The 17,171-nt window shown below is 41.3% G+C and overlaps 2 protein-coding genes across 4 annotated transcripts in view; one reads left to right on the top strand and one right to left on the bottom strand.

Moving 5' to 3' along the window:
- Positions 1-17,171, top strand: part of MBOAT1 (membrane bound O-acyltransferase domain containing 1) — a 1,680,446-nt gene that overhangs the window by 908,469 nt on the left and 754,806 nt on the right. The window lies entirely within an intron of this gene.
- The window catches only part of LOC122799819 (probable arginine--tRNA ligase, mitochondrial), a 461,760-nt gene that overhangs the window by 60,372 nt on the left and 384,217 nt on the right, over positions 1-17,171 (bottom strand). Inside the window, exon 7 of the mRNA XM_044069138.1 lies at positions 10,376-10,439. Coding sequence (XP_043925073.1) covers positions 10,376-10,439 — 64 coding nt within the window. The remainder of the gene's footprint in view (positions 1-10,375; positions 10,440-17,171) is intronic.

Raw genomic sequence — 17,171 nt, 5'->3', positions numbered from 1 at the left:
GAACCTGCATGGAAGAGTTCAGCTAGAAAGTCAAGGACCATTTGGATGGAGGCAGTGAAAGGATCTATGTCCCTTCCTTGAGCCTAATAGGCGAAACGTTTCCACTTACTCAAATAAATCTTTTGAGTGGAAGATTTATGGGACGCTATCAAAATATCTCGAACAGAGTGAGATATTTGAGGAAGCCTGGCTAAGGTTGGAATTGGAGGAACCAAGCAGTGAGGTTCAGAGAGGGAAGGGAGCGATGAAACTGACCCGACTGATGGATCAAAAGATCTGGAACTAGGTCCAGATGCCAAGGTCGCTCCGACAGAAAGTGATGTAGAAAGGGGAACCAAACCTGTCGAGGCCAGTAAGGAGCAATGAGGATCAATGAGGTCTTCTGAGCGGTAGCTTTCTGTATCACTTGAGAGATAAGTGGGAAGGGAGGAAATGCATACAGAAGTCCCCGGGGCCAAACTTGGACTAGAGCGTCTCTGCTGGGCTGGCCTGGTAAAGGGAATAGGGTGAAAAAATCTCTGCACTTGCTGTTTTGGGGAGTAGCAAAAAGGTCGCAGCAAGGCTGACCCCACTTGAGAAAAATTTCTCTCACAACAGAGTCTTTCAGAGACCACTCGTGAGGCATGAGGATAGCTCTGCTCAACTTGTCCGCGATTTGATTGGACTTCCCGGGGATGTGCGTTGCTATCAGAAACCGCTGAGAAGAAATCGCCCATTGCCACAGTCTGAGTGCTTCTCGACACAGGGGTAGGACCTGGTTCCGCCTTGTTTGTTGATATACCACACTACAGACATATTGTCCGTCTGGATTGCTATCGTTCCCAAGGGAAGAGAGTCTTGAAGGGCTTGCAACGCTAAAAGCACTGCTCTCTTCTCTAGAACATTTATGTGCAAGTGGCATTCGTCTGGTTGCCATGTGCCCTGGACAGTTCTGCCCTGATAATGCCCCCCCCACCCGATCAGGGAGGCGTCCGTTGTCAGAGTAGCAACCGGAGGGGGAGGAACAAAGGGTCTTCCCACGAAGAGCTGAGAGGAAGACATCCACCACAGAAGATGATTCCTGCATGTTTGCGTAATCATAATGGTGTGGGACATCGGAAGTTGTTGGTATGACCATTGTGTGAAGAGCATCCATTGAAGGATTCTCATGTGGAATCTGGCTAATGGAAGCAGAGGTATGGCAGCCGCCATAATCCCCAATACTTTCAGAACTAACCTGGCTTTGACTCTGTTGCTGCTGAAGAGGAGCGAGACCAGTTTGTGTATGTCTGTTATTCTTTGATCTGTTAACCTCGCAGACATGTTGACTGTGTCCAGAATTGCGCCTATGAAGGTAATAACACGACAAGGCGACAAAACAGACTTTTCGCAATTTATCGAAATGCCTAAGTTTTGACAAATGCGAAAGGTGTAGTCCCTGGCCCTTAGAAGAAGATGCTTGGTGGGAGCTGTGAGGAGCCAGTCGTCCAAATATGGAAACACCTGGAATCCCTGACGTCTCAGGTGAGAGGCTACCACTGCCATGCATTTGGTAAACACCGGGGCAGTGGTGAGTCCAAAGGGCAGGGCTCTGAATTGAAAATGACTGGTTCCCAGCCTGAAGCGGAGAAATCTTCTGGGCGTCTGTTCATTTTATATGATAGTGCATCCTGAAGGTCTATAGAGCACATCCAGTTTCTTCTTCCCAATAGGGGAAGGATGGACTGTAGCGTGACCATCCGAAATCGTGTTTTCTTGACTGACTTGTTCAAGATACTGAGATCCAAAATTGGTCTCCAGTCCCCTGTTTTTTTTGGAACTAAAAAGAACCTGGAGTAGATTCCGGATCCTTGCTGGTCTGCTGGAACTGGCTGAATTGCACTTTTTGCAAGCAGCTTTGAAATTTCCAAAGCTGCAAGATCCCTTTGAGCGGGTGGAACATCTGGAAGGGATTTTTTTGATCGGTTTGGAATGCAAACGAAGGGAATGGAATAGCCTTCGGAAATGATGGACTGTACCCACTTGTCTCGAGTTAGGGATACCCAGGCTTCTGGGTACAGTGACAATCTTCCCCCGACTGCCTCCGAAGGTGGACAGTCGGGCAACACCTCAGGGATGCTGAAAAGGCTTATCGGAGAAAGTTTCTCGATTGCCCTGGTTCTGCGGACCCCCCCTGCCTCTAGGGCGACGTCTACCATTGTTGTTCCCCCCTCTGCCTCTGGCGGGGAACCGACTCTGTGCGTCAGGCGAAGTCCCTTGAGATTGCTTGTGGAACCACATTTTCCCACTTTTCTGGCCTTTGAGGTAAGGCCTAGAAGGAGTAGAAAAACGGACTCCGACGGCAGAAAGAGTCTTGCCATCCGTCTCGCACCTAGTCAAGGTTTCTTTCACTTGAGGACCAAAAAGAGATGATCCATCAAACTGGGAATTAGTGAAAGATGTTTTAAAGGGGTCCGCAAAGTTGCATAGCCGCATCCAGGCATGCCTGCGTAAGGCTACACCTGTCCCTGCGGCCCTGCTTGCTCCATCAGCCGCATACGAAAGGAGGCGCATGGAGGAGTTAGCTATGGAGTTCAGGGTAGCCAGCTGAGTGTTCATCTTATCCTGAAAACCCGCAGCTGTAGGATCCTTCAACATGTCACTTGCTTCTTTGATCAAGTCTCTTTGAAGACGAGTAAAATGGCATAGGTAGTTCAGCGAGCATTGCAAAGGTCGCTGATGAGAACATCCGCTTCCGCACCTGTCCATAGACCTCGATTCCTTGTCAGGTGGATGGACAGGCACTGAAGGATGAGCTAGTTCCATCGTAGTGGCAGGAGCAACCACCAGAGCATCCACAGAAACTCCTTGGTCAGAAATTGTTTATCCGCTGGTGCCGTGATAAATTTTGAGGGTCTCCTGGGAGTGGGGTCCACTGAGTCAGGAGCCGTCCATGCCTTTTTTGCTACCACCTGCATGAGCGGGTCAAAGGGAAGACACCCAGGAGGTGGAAGGGCGAGAGCCAAACGCCTCAAGGTACACAGATTCATCCTCCGAAGGGTTGAGGGCTGGCCAATTTCCCCTCTGCTTGAGGATTTCTAGAATGTCTGCAAATGAGACATCTTCAGAAGGCGAACGGGGGGAACCCTCGAATCCTCTAAATCTGTGTCAGAGGTGACGGACTCAGGTGAGTCTATGTGTTTCCTCTTACACTTTCTCTTCCGAGGGGCTCTTCTGCCAATTCAGGAGAGGCCTCGAACAGGATGAGATCCCCACAGGGGATTCCTGAGGAGCTGGCTCTCTGCGGTCTGGGATGAGGGAGTGAGTCGACTTGACCCGAGGCACCGAAGAGGGAGGCGGACGGAGCCGACTGTGGAGTTGAACCAGGTTCCAACACACTCCGCATGACCTCGAGCACCCCTGTCAGGCAGAGCCAGAGGTCCCGCTCCGAAAAGCTAAAACCTCCCTCGGCACCGACAGTGATGACTCCGAGGCCGATGTCGGAGCCGAACTCACCAGCGCGAAGCTCCGAGAGGGAGAGCAGGGTCGGACAAGGGTCCGATGCCACTCACCCTCGGAGCCGACGAGGGAAGTCCGGCGCCGAGATTCTTCTAAGGAAGAAATCGGAGCCGGCGATGGAGCCGAAGACATTTGTATCGGCTCCGGCGCTACCACAGTCTCGGTTCCGAAGCCCGGCTCTGAGCTCAACGGAGTCGGAGGAGGAACATAATGAGGACAGGGTCAGGCATCGACTGATGAGTCGGGCTCTGAAGCATTTGGGCCAGTGCCTCGGACTTAAAGTCGACTCACTACCCTCTGAAGGTCATGGTCCGAAAGCCTCGATGACCTAGAGGAGTGAGATCTATGGCTCCGTTCAGACAGCAAGGGAGATGCTGGAGCCGAATGAACGGAGCCAAGGGCGGTGACCTGGACCTCTTTCTAGATGTCGGTTCCGAAGGTCTAGTCGGAACCGACAAAATTTCAATACCTCGGCTCCAGCCGGAGAGGAAACCACAGAAACTGCAGTCTGAGACTCATCGGCTCCAGCCGGAGCCGATGTAGACGGAGGTTTCGGCCTTAGGCCTCGGCTCAGAAGCTGGAGCCGAGGACCTAGAAGCCTTGGAGGGTTTTCCCGAAGGAACAGTAAGGGAACCCTCAGGCTTAAGTAAACCTCTCAAAATAAGTTTATTTTTTCTTTCCTGCAGGACTCTGGGGCTGAAGCCATGGCATACAGCACAAGAGTCATGCAGGTGTAAAGGTCCCAGGCAGTAGACACAAGAAGTGTGACCGTCTGTCAGAGACATTTTCTGACAGCACGAGTCACACTTCTTGAAGCCTGAGACCTTTGAGTCTTTAGACATTATTGAAGGAAGTGTAACCATACACGCACAGTAAAACACACTGATTACACCCTATACAAGTTTAACTCAAAAATTAAAACTCACTATCAAAGTTTTTAAATTCCTGAGAAAATCACACACACACCACTAGGGGATGGAAAAGACCAAGGCCGAGGGAAGAACTTATAAGTTCTTTGTGGAAAAGGGGATAAAAGAAGAGAAAAAGGGACAAAATCCACTAAACTAAGGGAAATAACTGTTAAGAATCAAACTAAAGGGGTTTAAGTAGACTAAAAATTACTCTACAATAACTCACCAAGAAGCCGGTAGAAACCAAACACCTTGATCGCTGTAGCGGCAAACGAGATCTGAGGTAACTCACGCCTAGCATTGTGGGATATAAGGGGAGCCTCGAGCCGGTGGAACCAACTCTCGAGCTTTTAGAGTGGCCGAGTCGGAGCAGAGGTCAGCTCCGAACCCATCCAGCAAGAATGAAGGCGAGATAGACAACTTAACATCAGTTGCTTAAGAGCAATCTTTCTAAACTCATTCATATTATCAAGGTAATTCCTTATTTTCTGTTGAGCATTTTGCAGTTGTACCTCCTCTTGTTCTGTGAAATTCCCCCTATTTTGCAATACTATTAACATTTTCAGCCCCGCTAAATAATTTTGTTACTGCTTAACCTTATCTCCCTTTCTTTTATTTCCACCCTATTTTTAAACTCAAATTTAATTTGATCCCACTCCTTAATTATATTTTCAGAACAAATTTCTATATTCTCTAATAGCTCCAGAATAATTTCCACTACCTATTCCTTAAATTCCTCTCTTTTCAACAGATAGTTGGGAAAGCGCTAGTGTCTCATTTTTATTTCATTACCCTGTGTTTTTATTTTAGTTATAGCTGGCACATGATCTGAAATACTTACTGGGTGCATATCAAGACCTTCAATTACATGCACATGTTCCAGTGAAATGTAAATTCTGTCTAGCCTATCCCAGTTTTTGTATCATGGGGAATAATATGTAAATTCACTCAGAACTCCTAGTACTGAATTCACATCTTCTGTATCAAATATTTTCATGATTTCTTTTTTTAAATCTACCCTCCTTTGTTATATTTTCCCTTCTGGGCCCCCCAGACATATCTTCACTATTGCAAATTAAATTCCAGTCCCCACCCATTATGGCGCCCAAACTGGGCACCATAATCGACTCTCCAGCCGACACAAGCATCCTCCAAAAGGGCCTCATAGAAACAGACAACTGGTGCCAGAGCCATGGCCTCAAGCTAAATGCCAAAAAGTGTATAGTCATCCCCTTTGGCAAAAACAAAGTGCCCACAAATTACCACATAGGTGGTAATCCATTAAGTACAGAAGTAGTAATTAGGGACCTGGGGACCCAAGTTGATAGCAATCTCTCATTTGACAACCACGTGGCCAAAGTGGTTAGAAAAACATTTTATATAGCCCACCTAATCATGAAGGGATTCACATCTAGATCATGGGAGGTCATCGTGCCTCTTTACTCATCCCTCATCAGGCCCATAATTGAGTACAATGCCCCTTTTGGGATGTACCTTACAGACACTTGCAGCAACTGGAAAGACCCCAAAAGTACCTCACCAAGAGGATCAAAGGGCTGAAACAGATGCCATATGCTGCCCGGTTAAAGAAACTCCAGCTCTACTCAGTGGCATACCGCCTGTTCAGAGATGATCTGTGCCTGATGTATAAAGCCATGTCCAACCCGGAATTAATGGACATGCTGCACCTCAGAAAATCCAAATCCCATCGAGCTACATGCTCGAGAGACTTGAACCTCAGCACTGAAATAAATAGGACATGCTGGAGGGACAGATTCATAACCCAGAGGCTCCCTTCACTCTGGAATAAAATCCCAGTCCAGGTTAGGCAGAGTCCCTCATTGACTCTCTTCAAGAGGAATCTTGATGAGTGGATGGGAGATCGTAGGTTTACCCCGGGTATCACTTCTGTGTCACTGTTAGACAGAGGCACAGTATACTAACCTCGAAAAAGGGCATAGCAAAATAAATTTAAAATGGGTGGCGAAAGCCAAACACATTCTGGCTAGGCTTATAAATGCCCTAGGGCAGATAGCCTAATATGAACCTATGAACCTATAAGTAATATTCCTTGCCGACAGCTTATTATTTCTCCCAACATTTTCTTAAGCTCCATTATAGCAGTTTTTGGTGGAATATAAGCACACGCCTATGTAATGCTCCTCCGTTGCCAGAAGCCCCTTAGTATTACAAATCTATCAACATTATCTTTTTTATCCTCTTCTATTATTATTAAAGCTCCTCTTGCAATTAATATAAGCACTCCTCTCTTCCTTTGCCACTGATATTCCTCTGAATAACCATCCCGAAAACCTTTCTTTATCAAACTCACATGCTCAGTTCTTTCCATGTGTGTCTCCTGTAGCACAGCTATTTGCACTCTACATTTTAATATAGTTCACTACTCTTTCTTTTTTACATTTATCTGTGAGACCATTAATGTTTAAAGACATTATAGAAAGCATTGCATTCTTGAGAGATTATTATTCCCACCTTTTATGTATAACAGCTTTTTTGTTAAATGTCTAGTTTCAGCTTTTGTGTTATATGCATGTACTGTTTGGCAGGTTAATCTTATATACAGATATTTTTTGTCCTCTCCATTTGAGCCAATGTCATATCTTACAGAACTTTTTTGTTTAATTGAAAACCCTCAAACAAAAATATATATACACACACACACACCAGAACACCCCCAAAACCTATTAACTTAATAATAATACATAAAACTATGTACATATTCAAATATTGAACTTTTACCCTCTTAATAGGAACAAATGTTCCAAACTGACATTACACACACACAAACTTGAGGTAACCTAAAAAAAAGCTATCCATGGTATATGCTGTGGGTCTATTGTACTGTTTGGTTTTGTATTATCTTTACAGCTCTCTCAGCTGAGAAGACTCTTGAATGCTTTCAGAAAATATTTTATCCAAGCCATTTCTCTTTAGTAGACTGTGTGCTAGAGACATAAGAACCAGACACACACTGTTTACTAGAAAAAAAAAACATTATAATATTCAATGTTCTTTTTTGTTTACTTGCTTTGAATGAGAAAAATCACACTAATTTTCTTTTTGTCATGGTCTTTTAACCAGATCTTTTTTCTACATTACAGTGTCTACATTTCTTAAAACTGAACAAGGAAAAATAGAGAAGGAAGAAAGAAATAAACAGAGCACATATTTACATTAGTATCCCCATTACACTTAAAAATAACGTAAAAAATTACTTTATCACATGCAAAGAAAAGCATGCACCATTTAAATAGTATTACGATTTTTTTTTACTTACAATTAACTTTCTTCCTCTCTCCTCAGCATTCTTCCGAACATTAAAGACATGAAGTAGGGCATATGCTTTAGAGTTCCCTACAAGTTTACAAGGTCAAAAAAGGTCCAATGTTTCCAGATTTTCTTGTTCTGTCATGTTTCACAAATATAATTATTGTTTTGTAATCCCTCATTTATCACTTTCCATGTTACTATTTTATTCTCCAAATGTTAATGGCATGAAGTACGGCATATGCTTAGAGTCCCCTACAACTTTTAACAAAGTCCAAGAAAGTCGAGTATTTCCAGATTTTCTTGTTCTATTCCTGCTCATCTCCTTCTCACAAACCCTGTCTCTGTTTCACTTCCAATGAACTCTCGATTCTTCTGGTCAACTCTTGTGCTTTTTTCCCCTCTCTCAAGCATTTTCTGTTGAAACAGTGAAAAAGGTTTCACTGACACAGACTCTCTGTGGTCTTTTATTACCAGAAAAAGAAGAAGCAGAATCTCCTTCTGTTTTACAGCTCACTTTTTGTTGGACAAACCTTTGCATTTCTTCCTTAGCATGTACTTAATCAAAAAATGATTTTGTTCCTCCAAGGAAAATATTTTGAAGATAGCTGGGTAGAGCAGTTTGAATCTCATGCCTGCTTCTTGACATTCCCTGAATAATGTGACAAATTTACTCTTCTGCCTGGTGTACAATGAGTAGTCATTCTCTACAAATACTCTGTTGTCTCCCACCTTTAGTATTTTGTACTTCTGCCACAGTTTTGTCAGAATAAACTCCTTCTGCTGGTAAGATTGCATGTTTAATAGTAAAGATCTAGGTTGTTTTCTCATTGCCAGGTTTGGCGCAAATGCACAATGTGTCCTTTCAATTAACAATCTCAGATGTGGAATACCTCTCCAGTCACTTATCTGTGCCGTCATAAAATTAATACAGTCTGTTCCTTCTAGCTTCTCAGGTGCAGCAGAAAATCTCAGGTTTTCCCTACATGCTCTGTCCTCTAATTCTATTATTTTTTGAAAAAAATCTCTTCTTATACAGTCTCATATTCAGCCAGCATTTTCTTAATTTTGACCTCTGAGTTTTGCAGTTTTATCACCTGATCTGAATATCTGTTTAACACTTCTTCCATTTTATCCAGCCCTTTGTTATTTGAGTTGATATACTCCATCAGTGTTTTGTTTATTTTAATCAGCTCTGAGTACTTTTGACTTATTTTTTCCTCTAGGTTATTGGAAGTCATGTCTTGCACCCAAGCTGAAGCATGCACTATTTTTTGCTGAACAGCTGCAGAATTCTTCCCAGTGACTTTTTTCCCTCACCTTTTATGGTTGGTTTTCTTTCAGGTTCACTAAAGTTCTTTTTTGCTGGCATTCAGACAGTGCAATTACTAACTAGCTACTAAAAAAAAAGTTCACTGGCTATCTCTTCTAAGTTTCTGTTTTCACACTAGGGGAGCTGAAATTAAGCTGTTACTCAATGTGTAGCCATCTTGGAAGTCCCCTAGATAGTCTTCTGGAAGAAGAAGTGGAAGATACCTAAATGGGGTCATGATGCTATTTTAATACCAGGGCAAGCACCAAGGAACATTCATTTATCAGATGTTACCATACTAACTAGACAGCAATTGCTGAAATGAGTCAGAAGCAGAGTTACCCTACTGTACCAAATGACCTGGGGGATTATTCCTATGAAACCAAGGAACTTTGGTGGTTTGTAATCAATATGGCCATCAGTGGACTAGTAGTGCACTTTATCAGTCTGGAAAAATGTCACCTACCTTGTCTTGATGGTAATACCATCTCCTGTCCTTGGACCTTACAGATTTTTTTTTTTTTTTTTTTTAGCCCATGGCTGATTGTGGTCTTTTCACAGAACATTATGACAGTAATGCTTCCTCTTCAGTAAAATGCTCAGTGAGAAATGATCTTTCTCACAATGATGATGATGCATTATTGATGCTGATATGTGGGATCGAAGGGGCCAATTTCCAGAAAAAGGATGGCTGTACAGCTGTACAGCAATCAGTTGTAAAGTGGATCTAGTAATGCTTTCATGTACATCATTGTTTGAGTTCTTTACTCAAACTCTTTGAAGTGGACACATAATGAGATGGATAAGTCATGAAAAACAAACCTCTGGGGAGGAGAGAACTGTAATAACAGAGTTCATGTATCCAAACTTCTATTTTAGTAAATGGAATCTGTTGGTTTTAGCTGCCATCTATTGGTAGCTTGGTTGAACTTGTGGCTTCACTGCATTATCAAAACTCAAGATCAAGGGATAGGAAAATTAATACAGGTTTTCAAGGTGATGATCAGCAACTAAAGAAGAAACCATAAACATGAACAGTTCAATGGCAAGAAACTGCTGCAGTGGCACAGACGGGCACTCTTCTATAAAACTGGGAGATAAGGCAGACATCAGAAATTACAGTTTCCTAACTACAGACTGTTTGCATAAAATTTTTCTGAGGTGTTGGTCCATAATGAGTCAATGTTGGTGGTATCTGTTTAAGCATCTCCTTCAAGAGTAATTATACAAAACAGAAACCACCACTTTCATGCAAGTTTCTTTGAAGGATGTAATTCTGACACCAAATATCAACTGGTTTGTACTGTACAAAAAACAAAGTTCCTTATTAATATTTCTCAGATGTGAGCAAATTATAGATTAAAAAGTAAAACAACATGTCTCTTACCTGTGCCACTTCTGGTGTACTGCCTTTGACAGTTAGGGACTTGTGAGCAACAGCCAAAAGATGACTGAAAGAATCAAAAAGAAAAGTTCAATGTACAGATGACCAGTGTTTTTTTTTTCTGAGAGAGATCATCATTCTTTGACAATGCTTCTGCTTCCACTATGCTTTTCTGTGGTATATCAGGGTATTAAAGCTTGCAGTTAAGCAGACATGAACACCCAGTTGGGAAACCCATCTTCTGCCAGTACAGTAACCTTTTTTAAACACAGACAGTTTAATCGCAGGGAGCGACACTTCGCAGTTACAAGCATACAATATCTCATACAATCCTCTAAAGACCAAATCAAGTGAACAATTTTAACAATATTTTTAGAATGTGAAATAGACATTCAAAAATGTCATCTGCCAAGCATTTACAAATAAATTACAATTCCAAAAAGAAAAAGGTCCCTCAAACCAAAACTCATTTATATAAACTCATTCTCTGTATTAACTGCCAAACACTGGAAGATTTACAGCATTTGAAAAAAGGCCATCAATGTTATGCTACAAAACCATACTCAAAACCCAAGAAGTTCACTTGGTCCATTTTCCTACATTCTTCACTTTGAGACTCAAAATTCTTTGTAGCTATTCTAAATCTTTTATTTCAGACATTATTAATTTTACATCATCACCTGTAGGACAGAACACTTGTTTCCATTCTCCAGTAATGTTTTAGTAGCCAGTATTATAAGATTTACTATGGTTTGCTTTCAGTTCCACTTAATATGCTTACATTAGTTATTCTAATAAAAATAAAGACAGAGACAATTGCTAAATGCAGAATTGTAACTAGCTGGATACCCCACAGATAAGTGTTAGACTGTCTTCTCTTTCGCATATATTTTGTAGACATACAAGTGTGGCTGACCAAGTCTACTGATGACTGCAAGCTGGGCATTGCTATTCACTCATCCACTGATATTAAACAGCTTCAGCAAGAGGTCAAATATGCACATAACCGGTGTACCGAAAAAGGCCTCAAGCTTAATGCAAGATATGCAGCATAACAGAGTTCAGCTGAAAAGCTGGTCCCACCTCATATGTTATAAATGGCACTTCATTTCACAGAAATATTGTCAAGGGAATATTTGCATGCCCTCCCTGTGTTAGCACAGGGTTTCTCCACATGCTCCTGTTTCCTCCCACATTCCATAGACATGCAGTAGGGGGAATGGATGCTCTAAATTGACCATAGGTGTGAATGTGCACATAAATGTGTGTGGTACAGAAGAATGGCTGTGGCAGGGCTAGCTACCGGATGGCATGAACACTGGCTCTAGGTGGTGATCACTACTGATATGACACCCCGACCCCATGTATAATATATTAAGAAGGGAGTTGATGCCACTGCTGACATTAAGATTACCTGCTCCCATTCATTCACTTATTTCCTGAAATTCTTGTTTTAGTAGAATTAACCTGTGACATTCTCAAATAAGGACAATCCCCTAGCATGGCTGCATTACACATCCAACAACTTGAGTTTATTGTGGCAAACATTCTGTCAATATTGTCTGGAGTGTAAAATCACTTAGATACTCCCACCCAAAATAAACATTTGAGATCTGACAGCATACCTAAGGACTAAAATTACCCCCCACACACACACTTCTTTCTGACTTACTTCTACCTAGATCTGTCACCCATACTAGTCTAAATTTGTTAGTCACTTGTTTTCATTCCACAAAGCATCTTATACAAGCTACTAATGACTCTACCCCTGTGGTTTTGATCCTGCATTGTATCAAATTACAATGGTATCCATAATGGTCAATCTTCTCTCTCCTATACTTCTTAAAGATGTCAAGAATAAATTGATGTGTTCACTAGTAATCAAATTTCTCTCCACAATTTCTGTAAATTGGTTCCAAATTAAGTGAAAAATAGTATTCAACATTTGTTCCTAGTATAACAAGGCCCAAAATCGGGACAGAATTTAAATATTGCTCTTATAAACTTAGACGGTTACTAGAATAACATGATTTGTGTTAGCACGCATTGTCTGACGGATATTAAGGCTGAAACTCAAATGTATACCATTATTTTATGAATTCAGTTTCAGTCCTCAGTGGGTTGCTAGAAAACCATAAATTTTATGAGGAACAGACCAAAACTATGAGGCAAAAATCTGGAACTGTTGAGAGCTATGACACACACAGACACACCTATCTACCTGATTCTTACACACACACGCACACACACACACACACACACACACACACACACACACACACACACACACACACACACACACACACACACACACACACACACACCTATCTACCTACCACTTAACCAAACACACACGCCTACCTCTCACTCGTCTGTTCGTAGTCTGCATTTCAAATGTCTTCTGGCATTCAAATTCCACACGCGTGGAAGACGAAGACATAAACAGCCCGCCATACAGATTAAACAGGTGTTGTGCAACTGGGCGCAAAGGGCATTCTTCTTAATGAAGAATGCACTCTTTAAAAAAAAAAAATGTATTATTATTTTTTAAGTAAACAATAAGTCTCTCGTTTCATGGACTGACAGGAATTTTTTTTTTAAGTAAACAATAAGTCTCTCGTTTCATGGACCGACAGGAAATTTCTGCCAGACCAGAGCTGGTCCGCAGACCGGCTGTTGAAAAACAGTGCTTTAAACCACCTAACTTCATATCAACCCCTATAAATGTTTTACTCTTATTGCTATACTATACAAAACAAAATCTAAGATCCCAGTCCCCTGTACCTACTGAAAGAATTAAAATGTTTCAAGACTGTCTTCAGTAAAAAAAAAAAAAAAAAAAAAAAGTTACTACAATGATATTTTTAATATGAAAAGTAAGTTTGCTCAGTAAGTCCCTTTTTTAATAGTGAGCCTTAAAAATGGAATTAACAAAACAAAATGATCGAGTCTGTCTGAATACTACAAAGGCAACAGCAGTCAAGTCTTTTTACCTTCATAACATTCTTAGACCTAGATAAATGCACTGGCAAAGTCATGCACATATGTTCTGATGTTCTGTCAATATTTAACCTTCTGAATTAATGTCCTGCCACTGTTGTATTGTGATTCCATGTGTTTTGTTCTAAACAGGCTGCCTGCATTTCAGGTAAGTTACACAATTTAGTAAAAGACTGATTTTCTAATAATGAAAAGACCTACTGTGACCAAAAATCTAGTCATCTACATGACAATTAATGCAGTATGCATGAAGCTTATTTCTCTGTTGTTGCCCAATACTTATTCTTATTTTTATCGCTGTTCCACTGTGTGACGTGTCATCAGTGGTGTCTTACAGAAATTTTGTTATAATTCATGCATTTCGCTTAGATGATGTTTGAAAATGGGTTGTTAGACTAATGGCTGCATTTTTTTTGGTGGAGGGGGTACATTTATGGTGAGGGTTGACCTTACCTAGAAAATGTAGAAGTTACATTTAACCTATATTATGTATTGTCTGGAAGATTAAAGAACTAAATAATTATGGGCTGCTAGTGATCTTCATACTGTGGTGCTGGGTTGGAACCCTCAGTCTCCTTTCACTACAGTGCAACCCTGAGCAAGTTTCTTAACTAGCAGGGCTCCCAGATCTAAAAAGATAAACTTGCACATATCAGGTTTTCTCAGTTAACATATAAATAAAACATACAAAAAATAAACTACATAATGTTACATATACCATGGCATTCTCATATATAAAACCTAATTAAAATAATATGCAGACCGAAAAATGTCTCCGCATAGTGCAAAAAGTTATGCAGGGATATTTAATTATAGCAGGCAACAAGTGTTTAGTATTAAGTCTACTGGTAGACAGATTGAGCATGATATAACCTGAAGTATGCCTTGCGAAGAAAATTCTGGCCTTAGTGTTGCTTTCCAGTGGATCAGGGCATATTCAGGTACAGAACACCAAATAAACACAATCTATTCTGTCTTTAGAACAAATAGCACATTGTATAAAGAAAAACAAATCTGTGATGACAAAATAAAATTAAGGGCAGACATTTATTTATTTTATTTATTTATTGGCATCTGATTACCAGGAAAGTCCACAGGGCCATGGAGGGCCCATTTTCGGTGGAGGCCTGGGGAGAAAAGCTCCAAGGTATACATAAGTGAAACATAATAGATTCTAAGAAAATATACAATAATTACATACAATACATTTGCTTGAGATTAATACAGAGTAGGCAAACAGGTGCAGAGTGACTACAATTACTGGTGAACAGGTACAATATTTACAACAATGGAATAATGGTTTGAGTAATATCCATAAGGCACAGACAGATATGGAGTAAATGGAATATACAATGAATGTGGTGCTTGTAGAGGTGGTTTAGGAGGGAGTGTGGTACATGGTAGGATTCAGTTAGTGCAGAAGATAAGAAAAAAAAAGAAAAAGAATATAGGCTGGGCATAGAGAAGAACTGGCTGAGTTCAGTAGGAACAGATTAAGTAATGGCATGAGGGAACAGTTACAGATCCAATTGGAGAGGAAGTGGTTTTGAAGGGCAGTTTTAAAATTGAAAGGATTATGCAGAGCGCGGATATCTGTAGGGAGAGAATTCCATTTTTTGGCTATGGTTCATGAATAAAGTAGCTGTCCTATGGGTAACCTGGGTTTATGGACTTGAAGAATCTGCTGCTATTTGGATCAAAGTGGTCTAGTGGGGTTATAGAGGCTGATTAGTGAGTTTAGTGCCGGGCAAAGTTGTGGTTTATAAATGAGTTTGTGAGTGATTATGGGCTGGAGCGATAGTAATAGGGAAACTCAGGCCACTGTAACTTTTTTAGAGTAATGCAATGATGAGTAGAGTGATGGGTGTTTGTAGGGAATTTAGCAATTTTGTTATAGCACATTTCTAATTTTGGCTGTAGGGATGACTGGAGATTGGTGAAAAGTGGAGCACCATAGGTTAGAAAAAGGAACAGGTATGCTTGTGCTACAGTTAGTTTAGATGGGGGGAGGAACTTGCTATTCCTATTAAGCAACCCTATCTTCTTATGGGTCTTAGAGATGCTGTTTTGAATATGTAAATCAAATTTGAGGTTTTCATCTATTATTACTCCTAGCAATTTGGTGTGGGCTACTAGCTCAATATTAGTAGCACTGAGTGAGTAAATGTTGACGTTGGGTTTATTTATATAGGATTATTTTTGAGTGTAAAAATCATAAGTTTAGTTTTTTTAGGGTTAAGAGAGAGATGGTTGGTGTGGAGCCATGTCTCCACAGAGGAAAAGGCTGCTTGAGTGTTTTGATAAAGGAGAGTCTCACTGGGTGCAGAGCAGACTATGGTCGAATCATCTGCGTATTGGACAAGGGAGCAATGTGGGATGACCAGATGGAGATTATTGATGAAGATATTAAAAAACAGAGGGCTTACGATGGAACCTTGGGGGACACCTGTAGGGTTGAGAAGGAGGGGGGAAATAGAGTTGTGCCACCTGACAGCATGTTCTCTGTTAGAGAGAGAGCTGTCGAACCAGTTGAAGGCATGGGGAGATAATCCTACGTTTGATAGTTGGGATAAGAGGAGCGAATGAGAGCTGGTGTCAAATGCTTTTGACAGGTCTAAAAAAGGGTAGACTCTATGTGTCCTGAGTCACAAGCTGTGTTAACTACATCAAGAAATGAAATCAGTGCAGTGGATATGCTGTGACTGGGACAGAAGTCATGCTGTGCTGAAGAGAGGATCTTGGTTCTAAGGAAATACTGTAGTTGTTGTTTTTGCGCATATTTTTCAAGGATTTTGGAAATAGGGGACAGTACAGGGATGGGACGAAAGTTGGAGATGTATGTTGAGGGACCACCTTTATGAAGAGGAATGAAAATTGCTTTTTTTCCAAAGAGAAGGAACACAATACTCAAGAAATGATCTATTGATCAGAATACTAATGGGGTAAGGGCAGCAATTTTTAGGAACTTGGCAGGAATATTATCGGCAGAGTTTGAACCAGGTTTTAATTTTGACAGAAGGTTTTTAATAAAAGTGGTGGGAACATGACATTACATGAGGTATACTGTGAGATGTAGTAAAAATTGTACTGATGTGGTATATCATAGGTCAGAAGAGTTCAATAACAAGAAGAAGCAGATGTGGCAAAACAGACTAAGGAATGGGAGTGCTGGAAGGTTAAACTTCATTTTTTGAAGATGTAGACAGTTTTGTGTGGGATGGGGGTGTTCTGAAAATGTATTTAGTTCATAGGTTCATACTAGGCTATCTGCCCTAGGGCATTTATAAGCCTAGCCAGAGTGTGTATGGCTTTTGCCACCCATATTAAATTAATTTTGCTATGTCCTTTTTCAAGGTTAGTATACTGTGCCTCTGTCTAACAGTGACACAGAAGTGATACCCGGGGTAAACCTACGATCTCCCATCCACTCATCAAGATTCCTCTTGAAGAGAGTCAATGAGGGACTCTGCCTAACCTGGACTGGGATTTTATTCCAGAGTGAAGGGAGCCTCTGGGTTATGAATCTGTCCCTCCAGCATGTCCTATTTATTTCAGTGCTGAGGTTCAAGTCCCTCGAGCGCGTAGCTTGATGGGATTTGGATTTTCAGAGGTGCAGCATGTCCATTAATTCCGGGTTGGACATGGCTTTATACGTCAGGCACAGATCGCCTCTGAGCAGGCGGTATGCCACTGAGTAGAGCTGGAGTTTCTTTAACCAGGCAGCATACGGCATCTGTTTGAACCCCTTGATCCTCTTGGTGAGGTACTTTTGGGGTCTTTCCAGTTGCTGCAGGTGTCT

Source organism: Protopterus annectens, chromosome 1.part0, assembly GCF_019279795.1.
Source record: "Protopterus annectens isolate FY-2018-M chromosome 1.part0, PAN1.0, whole genome shotgun sequence".
In the NCBI taxonomy this organism is placed as follows: Eukaryota; Metazoa; Chordata; order Ceratodontiformes; family Protopteridae; genus Protopterus; species Protopterus annectens.
Note: the sequence above shows the minus strand (reverse complement) of the source record. Positions and strands in the feature narration are given on the sequence as shown.